The sequence below is a fragment of the Saccoglossus kowalevskii genome, chromosome 20 (genome assembly GCF_978046115.1).
Source record: "Saccoglossus kowalevskii chromosome 20, keSacKowa6.1, whole genome shotgun sequence".
Lineage (NCBI taxonomy): Eukaryota > Metazoa > Hemichordata > Enteropneusta > Harrimaniidae > Saccoglossus > Saccoglossus kowalevskii.
In genome coordinates, this window is record NC_140660.1 from 23,964,360 (window position 1) to 23,975,360 (window position 11,001).

An 11,001-nucleotide genomic window follows, 5' to 3' on the forward strand; every position below is an offset into this window, starting at 1 on the left:
CTGCCTATCATTTTAGCCAACCACCTGTCTGCCTATCATTTTAGCCAACCACCTGTCTGCCTTTCATTTTAGCCAACCACCTGTCTGCCTGTCATTTTAGCCAGCCACCTGTTGACTTGTCATTTTAGCCAGCCACCTGTTGACTTGTCATTTTAGCCAACCACCTGTCTGCCTTTCATTTTAGCCAACCACCTGTCTGTCTATCATTTTTGCCATCCACCTGTCTGTCTGTCATTTTAGCCAACCACCTGTCTGTCTGTCTGTCTGTCTGTCATTTTAGCCATACACCTGTCTGCCTGTTATTTTAGCCAACCACCTATCTGTCTGTCATTTTAGACAGCCACCTGTCTGCCTGTCATTTTAGCCAACCACCTGTCTGCCTTTCATTTTAGCCAACCACCTGTCTGCCTGTCATTTTAGCCAACCACCTGTCTGCCTGTCATTTTAGCCAACCACCTGTCTGCCTGTCATTTTAGACAGCCACCTGTCTGCCTGTCATTTTAGCCAACCACCTGTCTGTCTGTCATTTTAGACAGCCACCTGTCTGCCTGTCATTTTAGACAGCCACCTGTCTGCCTTTCATTTTAGCCAACCACCTGTCTGTCTATCATTTTTGCCATCCACCTGTCTGTCTGTCATTTTAGCCATACACCTGTCTGTCTGTCTGTGTGTCTGTCATTTTAGCCATACACCTGTCTGCCTGTCATTTTAGCCAACCACCTGTCTGTCTGTCATTTTAGCCAACCACCTGTCTGCCTGTCATTTTAGCCAACCACCTGTCTGTCTGTCATTTTAGCCAACCACCTGTCTGTCTCTCATTTTAGACAGCCACCTGTCTGTCTCTCATTTTAGACAGCCACCTGTCTGCCTGCCATTTTAGACAATCACTTGTCTAACTGTCATTTTAGACAGCCATCTGTCTAACTGTCATTTTAGACAGCCATCTGTCTGCCTGTCTTTTTAGCCAGCCACCCGTCTGCCTGTCATTTTAGCCAACCACCTGTCTGTCTGTCATTTTAGCCATCCACCTGTCTGCCTGTCATTTTAGCCATCCACCTGTCTAGCTGTCATTTTAGCCAACCACCTGTATGTCTGTCTTTTTAGCCAGCCACCCGTCTGCCTGTCATTTTAGCCATCCACCTGTCTGCCTGTCATTTTAGCCAACCACCCGTCTGTCTATCATTTTTGCCATCCACCTGTTTGCCTGTCATTTTTGCCAGCCCCTGTCTGCCTGTCATTTTAGACAGCCCCTGTCTGCCTGTCATTTTAGACAGCCCCTGTCTGCCTGTCATTTTAGCCAGCCCCTGTCTGCCTGTCATTTTAGCCAGCCCCTGTCTGCCTGTCATTTTAGCCAGCCCCTGTCTGTCTGTAATTTTAGACAGCCCCTGTCTGCCTGTCATTTTAGACAGCCCCTGTCTGCCTGTCATTTTTGACAGCCCCTGTCTGCCTGTCATTTTTGACAGCCCCTGTCTGCCTGTCATTTTAGCCAGCTACCTGTCTGTTGTCATTTTAGCCAACTACCTGTCCGTTGTCATTTTAGCCAGCCCACCTGTCTGCCTGTCATGTTAGCCAGCCACCTGTCTACCTGTCATTTTAGCCAGTCACCTGTCTGCCTGTCATTTTAGCCAGTCACCTGTCTGCCTTTCATTTTAGCCAACCACCTGTCTGTCTGTCATTTTAGTCATCTACCTGTCTGCCTGTCATTTTAGCCATCCACCTGTCTAGCTGTCATTTTAGCCAACCACCTGTCTGTCTGTCATTTTAGCCATCCACCTGTCTGCCTGTCTTTTTAGCCATCCACCTATCTGCCTGTCTTTTTAGCCAGCCACCCGTCTGCCTGTCATTTTAGCCAACCACCCGTCTGCCTGTCATTTCAGCCAACAACCCGTCTGTCTATCATTTTTGCTATCCACCTCTCTGCCTGTCATTTTAGCCAGCCACCCGTCTGCCTGTCATTTTAGCCATCCACCTGTCTGCCTGTCATTTTAGCCAACCACCCGTCTGTCTATCATTTTTGCCATCCACCTGTCTGCCTGTCATTTTTGCCAGCCCCTGTCTGCCTGTCATTTTAGACAGCCCCTGTCTGCCTGTCATTTTAGACAGCCCCTGTCTGCCTGTCATTTTAGCCAGCCCCTGTCTGCCTGTCATTTTAGCCAGCCCCTGTCTGCCTGTCATTTTAGCCAGCCCCTGTCTGCCTGTCATTTTAACCAGTCCCTGTCTGTCTGTAATTTTAGACAGCCCCTGTCTGCCTGTCATTTTAGACAGCCCCTGTCTGCCTGTCATTTTTGCCAGCCCCTGTCTGCCTGTCATTTTAGCCAGCTACCTGTCTGTTGTCATTTTAGCCAGCTACCTGTCCGTTGTCATTTTAGCCAGCCCACCTGTCTGCCTGTCATTTTAGACAACCACTTGTCTAACTATCATTTTAGCCAACGACCTGTCTGCCTGTCATTTTAGCCAACCACCTGTCTGCCTGTCATTTTAGCCAACCACCTGTCTGTCTGTCATTTTAGACAGCCGCCTGTCTGCCTGCCATTTTAGACAATCACTTGTCTAACTGTCATTTTAGACAGCCATCTGTCTGCCTATCATTTTAGCCAACCACCTGTCTGCCTTTCATTTTAGCCAACCACCTGTCTGTCTATCATTTTTGCCATCCACCTGTCTGTCTGTCATTTTAGCCAACCACCTGTCTGCCTGTCATTTTAGCCAGCCACCTGTTGACTTGTCATTTTAGCCAACCACCTGTCTGTCTGTCTGTCATTTTAGCCAACCACCTGTCTGCCTTTCATTTTAGCCAACCACCTGTCTGTCTATCATTTTTGCCATCCACCTGTCTGTCTGTCATTTTAGCCAACCACCTGTCTGCCTGTCATTTTAGCCAGCCACCTGTTGACTTGTCATTTTAGCCAGCCACCTGTTGACTTGTCATTTTAGCCAACCACCTGTCTGCCTTTCATTTTAGCCAACCACCTGTCTGTCTATCATTTTTGCCATCCACCTGTCTGTCTGTCATTTTAGCCAACCACCTGTCTGTCTGTCTGTCATTTTAGCCATACACCTGTCTGCCTGTCATTTTAGCCAACCACCTATCTGTCTGTCATTTTAGACAGCCACCTGTCTGCCTGTCATTTTAGACAACCACTTGTCTAACTATCATTTTAGCCAACCACCTGTCTGCCTGTCATTTTAGCCAACCACCTGTCTGCCTGTCATTTTAGCCAACCACCTGTCTGTCTGTCATTTTAGACAGCCACCTGTCTGCCTGCCATTTTAGACAATCACTTGTCTAACTGTCATTTTAAACAGCCATCTGTCTAACTGTCATTTTAGACAGCCATCTGTCTGCCTATCATTTTAGCCAACCACCTGTCTGCCTTTCATTTTAGCCAACCACCTGTCTGCCTGTCATTTTAGCCATCCACCTGTCTAGCTGTCATTTTAGCCAACCACCTGTCTGTCTGTCATTTTAGCCATTCACCTGTCTGCCTGTCTTTTTAGCCAGCCACCCGTCTGCCTGTCATTTTAGCCAACCACCTGTCTGTCTGTCATTTTAGCCATCCACCTGTCTGCCTGTCTTTTTAGCCAGCCACCCGTCTGCCTGTCATTTTAGCCAACCACCCATCTGCCTGTCATTTCAGCCATCCACCTGTCTGCCTGTCATTTTAGCCAACCACCCGTCTGCCTGTCATTTCAGCCATCCACCTGTCTGCCTGTCATTTTAGACAGCCCTGTCTGCCTGTCATTTTAGACAGCCCCTGTCTGCCTGTCATTTTAGCCAGCCCCTGTCTGTCTGTAATTTTAGACAGCCCCTGTCTGCCTGTCATTTTTGCCAGCCCCTGTCTGTCTGTCATTTTAGCCAGCTATTTGTCCGTTGTCATTTTAGCCAGCTACCTGTCCGTTCTCATTTTAGCCAGCCACCTGTCTGCCTGTCATGTTAGCCAGCCACCTGTCTACCTGTCATTTTAGCCAGTCACCTGTCTGCCTGTCATTTCAGCCAGCCCCTGTATACCTATCATTTTAGCCAACCACCTGTCTGTCTGTCATTTTAGCCAACCACCTGTCTGCCTTTCATTTTAGCCAACCACCTGTCTGTCTGTCATTTTAGCCAACCACCTGTCTGTCTGTCATTTTAGACAGCCACCTGTCTGCCTATCATTTTAGCCAACCACCTGTCTGCCTATCATTTTAGCCAACCACCTGTCTGCCTTTCATTTTAGCCAACCACCTGTCTGCCTGTCATTTTAGCCAGCCACCTGTTGACTTGTCATTTTAGCCAACCACCTGTCTGTCTGTCATTTTAGCCAACCACCTGTCTGCCTTTCATTTTAGCCAACCACCTGTCTGTCTATCATTTTTGCCATCCACCTGTCTGTCTGTCATTTTAGCCAACCACCTGTCTGCCTGTTATTTTAGCCAGCCACCTGTTGACTTGTCATTTTAGCCAGCCACCTGTTGACTTGTCATTTTAGCCAACCACCTGTCTGCCTTTCATTTTAGCCAACCACCTGTCTGTCTATCATTTTTGCCATCCACCTGTCTGTCTGTCATTTTAGCCAACCACCTGTCTGTCTGTCTGTCTGTCTGTCATTTTAGCCATACACCTGTCTGCCTGTCATTTTAGCCAACCACCTATCTGTCTGTCATTTTAGACAGCCACCTGTCTGCCTGTCATTTTAGACAACCACTCGTCTAACTATCATTTTAGCCAACCACCTGTCTGCCTGTCATTTTAGCCAACCACCTGTCTGCCTGTCATTTTAGCCAACCACCTGTCTGTCTGTCATTTTAGACAGCCACCTGTCTGCCTGCCATTTTAGACAATCACTTGTCTAACTGTCATTTTAAACAGCCATCTGTCTAACTGTCATTTTAGACAGCCATCTGTCTGCCTATCATTTTAGCCAACCACCTGTCTGCCTTTCATTTTAGCCAACCACCTGTCTGCCTGTCATTTTAGCCATCCACCTGTCTAGCTGTCATTTTAGCCAACCACCTGTCTGTCTGTCATTTTAGCCATTCACCTGTCTGCCTGTCTTTTTAACCAGCCACCCGTCTGCCTGTCATTTTAGCCAACCACCTGTCTGTCTGTCATTTTAGCCATCCACCTGTCTGCCTGTCTTTTTAGCCAGCCACCTGTCTGCCTGTCATTTTAGCCAACCACCCATCTGCCTGTCATTTCAGCCATCCACCTGTCTGCCTGTCATTTTAGCCAACCACCCGTCTGCCTGTCATTTCAGCCATCCACCTGTCTGCCTGTCATTTTTGCCAGCCCTGTCTGCCTGTCATTTTAGACAGCCCCTGTCTGCCTGTCATTTTAGCCAGCCCCTGTCTGTCTGTAATTTTAGACAGCCCCTGTCTGCCTGTCATTTTTGCCAGCCCCTGTCTGTCTGTCATTTTAGCCAGCTACCTGTCCGTTGTCATTTTAGCCAGCTACCTGTCCGTTGTCATTTTAGCCAGCCACCTGTCTGCCTGTCATGTTAGCCAGCCACCTGTCTACCTGTCATTTTAGCCAGTCACCTGTCTGCCTGTCATTTCAGCCAGCCCCTGTATACCTATCATTTTAGCCAACCACCTGTCTGTCTGTCATTTTAGCCAACCACCTGTCTGTCTGTCATTTTAGACAGCCACCTGTCTGCCTATCATTTTAGCCAACCACCTGTCTGTCTATCATTTTAGCCAACCACCTGTCTGCCTTTCATTTTAGCCAACCACCTGTCTGTCTATCATTTTTGCCATCCACCTGTCTGTCTGTCATTTTAGCCAACCACCTGTCTGCCTGTCATTTTAGCCAGCCACCTGTTGACTTGTCATTTTAGCCAGCCACCTGTTGACTTGTCATTTTAGCCAGCCACCTGTCGACTTGTCATTTTAGCCAGCCAACTGTGCCTGTCATTTTAGCCAGCCACCTGTCGACGTGTCATTTTAGCCAGCCACCTGTCGACTTGTCATTTTAGCCAGCCAGCTGTCTGCCTGTCATTGATACAAGTGACAACATAGGCTGATATGAGTGACATCATAGGTTGATATGAGTGACATCATAGGCTGATATGAGGGACATCATAGGCTGATACGAGTGACATCATAGGTTGATATGAGTGACGATATAGGCTGATATGAGTGACATCATAGGTTGATATGAGTGACATCATAGGCTGATATGAGTGACATCATAGGTTGATATGAGTGACATAATAGGCTGATACAAGTGACATCATAGGCTGATACGAGTGACATCATTGGTTGATATGAGTGACATCATAGGCTGATACGAGTGACATCATAGGCTGATACAAGTGACATCATAGGTTGATATGGGTGACATCATAGGCTGATATGAGTGACATAGGTTGATATGAGTGACATCATAGGCTGATATGAGTGACATCATAGGTTGATATGGGTGACATCATAGGCTGATATGAGTGACATCATAGGTTGATATGGGTGACATCATAGGCTGATACGAGTAACATCATAGGCTCATATTCTCCATGAAACGAAGGGGAAATTAATCTCTCATTTCTTTATTTCTAGGGTGAATTTGTGGACGACGGAACAGAAACTCATTTCGAAGTACGTGATCACGCGTGTTATATAAAAGCGGTTAGTAGCGGTAAAAGACGTGATGGAATCGTACACGCACTCTTTGTAGATGGCAACGAAATAGATGAAACAAGGGAAGAATCAGGCTGACCACCCCTATTTACATCATAGTCTAGTCCAAGAATTCTATTTCCTGTTGATTATAATACATATCCTTATACCTGAATGGATGAGATGCATGACCTTTAACCTCCAACATCCTGGCATTTTGTGACTTGCATATTTAAATAGGTTATAACCAAAAGTTGTTAAGGGGTTGACCATTAGAATTTGGGGGGAGAATTGGAATAATTTGCATATGGAAAAATCCTACCAGGATCAATAAAAGAATAAAAAAACCTAAATCTTTAAGAAAGAATATCCTACATTGTGGAAAAAGTACTGCATGTTCATCATGGGAAAAAAAATGAGGGAAAAACAAATTGTAGTTTCCCCCTCCCAGAGTTTCTAATGGTTTACCCCTTAGCAGTGTGAAATGTGAATTCATCTTCATCTTCATGACTTGCCACATTGTCATGGCAACTGTGCGTCTGGTGATGATTAGCAAAACATATGTTGAGAGAGTTGCTAAAATCCTGGTGTGTATTTGGGGGCTAGCAAGGCTATACCAAAAAATTATCTTGTTTATCTGATTTTTCTTGGGGCAATGAACAATGCATACAGTTTTTTTCCTGTCATTATTTGGCACAAAAAAATAAAATCAAAAAATGTTATCTGGAAGGTATGAACAGGTCTGTTAAACAAGTGTTTTGTTTTCGTTTAGTCTGAAAACCAAAATTGCCATTTTTGTTTGGTCGTATTTCAGCCATGTTTCATTTAAATGAACTGTTAATAGCACAGCTTGCATGACACATGTAGACCAATTAAAGAATAATAGAATGAACACTTGTCCAGCTCTGAATATCTCATTCGTTACCATACAATGATAATGTGATTTCTTAAAGAATTCATTCTTTTTTAAGCTTTATTTGATTATAGTATAATAGCGTTAATTTGTTTCAATTCAACCACTTTGGTTAGTCCACACAACATTCAATTAAAATTAAAATTATGAAATGAAATTATTTATTATCTGTATCTATAAATTATTCTTCACATTTTAAAAGTGTAATTTCTTTTGATAAGATCCATTGTAATGTAGTGGAATATTATGTACAACTGGTTTGCTGTGTGTATGTTACATCAAACCCAAGCTGATTGTTGTTGTGTTTTTTTTTGGGGGGGGGGGGTGTATCATAAATTCAAGAATTTTGTTGAGCCAATTGATTGTCAATCATAGTCTAGTTATTCACTTGTAATTTACCAAATGTTTGTCATCAGAGATCTGCTCACATTGAATGGTTCTCTTCTGTACAGATTTAAAGATGACATGTCCTATCACAAATACCATTTACTTTCAAACTGCTTTACTTTTATTAGGGCTTTTATAGGCATGTGCATTTGTTTATGTTTCAAGTATGCAGTAACTTGTTGACAAAAATCAGTAATTCTCACCCAAAGATAAAATTATGACGTTGTTTGTTGCAGTTATTAAATATCCATGCATGTGTTCTGTTTACTAAAACGTTGTCATAGCAATTGCTCATCAGTACGTGCATCACCAGAAAAGTGCGAGTTCTATTTTATTTTTCACTTATTTCGCTAGTAGACAGCGCCCTCATTTGAGAAATTAATAAACCTGCAAAATGTTTTCATCGTTAAATAGAAACAAAAATTTGCATCTTAAATAATAAATGTATAAATTTGATGTGGGTTGAGGGCGGGTTTTCTTCCATCTCCCAAAGATAACAAATTAGTATGCACATGCCCATCTTGAAAATAATAATAGTATCTCAGTTTTATTTTTCCTAATTTCACAAGTTACATGTACTTGGTGAAACATTCTTGGAGAAGATTTGTTTTTAAAGCTGTCCATTTAGCATCAACATCATTTGGTGTTGTTTATGTTTGTTTTAGGATATTTTATTTGAGAAGATTTGTTTTTAAAGCTGTCCATTTAGCATCAACATCATTTGGTGCTGTTTATGTTTGTTTTAGGATATTTTTAGTAGTCCGAAAACGGGGACTTATGTTTTGCCCTGTGTGCGTCTGTGCGTTCGTGATCACCTGTATCTCGAACATGCATGGACCGATTAAGTTCAAACTTCACTCATACATCACACATTATATGGGACATATGCACATGCATTTTTTTCATGATCCGATTAACGATAGCCGAATAGCGGCCATTTTAATGCCGAAAATGCATCAAAATCGCACATTTTCACCATTCCGGACCCAGATCTCAGTTATGCATGGACGTATTTCGTTCACATTTGGTACATATATTAAACATAATAGGACCTTGATGCACGTCATTTTTTTTCCCGGATCAAGTTCGAAATGGCCGACTGGCGGGCATTTTGATTTAAAGAATTCAGTTCTGGATCCGTATCCGAGACATGTCTGGATTGATCAAGTTCAAACTTCACACACACAAGGTACATCATGTCACAAATATGTATGTGCATTTGTTTCATGATCTTATTAACGATAGCCAAATGGCGGTCGCTTTAAGGCCGAAAATGCATTGAAATCGCACATTTTCACCATTCCAAACCCGGATCTCAGTTATGCATGGACGGATTTCGTTCAAATTCGGTACTTACATTAAACATAATAGGACCTTGATGCACGTCATTTTTTTTTTGGGGATCAAGTTCGAAATGGCCGACTGGCGGCCATTTTCTTAAAGAATTCAGTTCTGGATCCGTATCCAAGACATGTCTGGATTGATCAAGTTTAAACTTCACACACACATGGTACATCATGTCACAAATAGATATGTGCATTTGTTTCATGATCCGCTTAACAGTAGCTGAATGATGGCCATTTTAAGGCCGAAAATGCATTAAAATCACGTATTTTCACAATTTCGGAACCAGATCTCAGTCATGCATGGATGGATTTTGTTCAGATTTAGTACAATGTGTTGTACATATGCAGGTGCATTTCGGTCATGATCTGCTTTGAATGTATGTCACTCAAATATGAACGGAACGGGGACGTGTCATTGACAATGACTTGTATAAACCATAACTTGATGTAATGAACTATTAGTGATAATATTTAATTTAACCAAATATGGAAGTCTTCAAATATGGGTTATAGCAGTAGTTGTGATTGGACAGAAAAGATTTTATGCTAATGAGAAATGCTGCTACAGACTGTATATATCCATATTTGGTATTGCATATTTAAATAAGCGTGACTTATTTGGTATTTAATTTTTATGTTTCTTGGATATTCAAATTAGATTGATCTACTTAGTGTTGATTGGTCAATTCAGATTAATTCTGCAATACCATATATGGTAGCATTGAGTGAGATTGTTACTTTGTATATGTTTGTTTCTATACTGATTGCAGTGAATATAGTTTTCTAATTAATTGTGGCTGTGTAAAATATATTATTTTTTAAATAAACACAGGTTGCCATTGATTACATTGTATTTGAGTTCATCTTTTTAGCTCCGCTGTCGACTTTGTCGAGCAGACCTTATCATATGAGTGATTGTCCGTCGGCGTCCGTGTCAATGTTTTACTTTTTCGACTTCTTCTTGAAAACTACAAGCCTGAATGCTTTGATACTTGGTGTATATGTACCTTGGATAGACCATGATATTTTCAATTCTCTAATTTTGGTGAATATTTTTGTCATTTATGGTAAAAAGTGATATTTTTGAATTCTTGTTGAAAACAACAAGTCCAATTGCTTTGATATTACATATATAGGTACATGTGGACCTCTCTCAGATTTGTTCATTTCGTGGTGATATCTTCAATTATCTAATATTGATGAATATTTTTGTCATTTTTAGTGAAACATGATATTTTTGAATTCTTGTTGAAAACAAGTCTGATTGCTTTGATACTATTCATATTGTTCATTTTCTAATGATGTCTTCAGTTCTTTAATTGAAATGTGCATTGCTAACAGTGGAGCTATCTCAGCCGATAGGCTGCTTGTTTAATGCAAATTATCTCAGTATGAAATCACCAATTAGATTCTTGTATACGGTTATTGCTGCCTGTGGACATAGCTTGTATGGAAAACCAATCATCACACTGCTTTCTAAACCAACATTTCATGTTTTAGTAAGGCAGACTCTAAAAATGATTACACACCTACAAATACAAGATTTGTGGTTTTCAAGTACACGATATATGTTCCTTGATTAGGTCAAAAAAAAAAATTGTTTTGTTGCCCTCAGCGACCGATCGAAAAATATTAAATATTGGGTCGCATTTTTTTTTTTTTAATAGGCCCAATTATTAAAAACTCACCATTTTAAGCAGTAAAAAAAAAAAATTTTTCCTTTAAAGAATAACGATTCCAGACCGTTGTTTGATCCCCAGG

General features: G+C 41.9%; 1 protein-coding gene across 1 annotated transcript in view; it reads left to right on the forward strand.

The window, feature by feature from the left end:
- Positions 1-10,083, forward strand: part of LOC100374994 (fas apoptotic inhibitory molecule 1-like) — a 96,028-nt gene extending 85,945 nt beyond the window's left edge. The window contains exon 5 of the mRNA XM_085494252.1: positions 6,535-10,083. Coding sequence (XP_085350378.1) covers positions 6,535-6,693 — 159 coding nt within the window. The 3' untranslated portion in view covers positions 6,694-10,083. The remainder of the gene's footprint in view (positions 1-6,534) is intronic.
- The last annotated feature ends 918 nt before the right edge of the window (positions 10,084-11,001 follow it).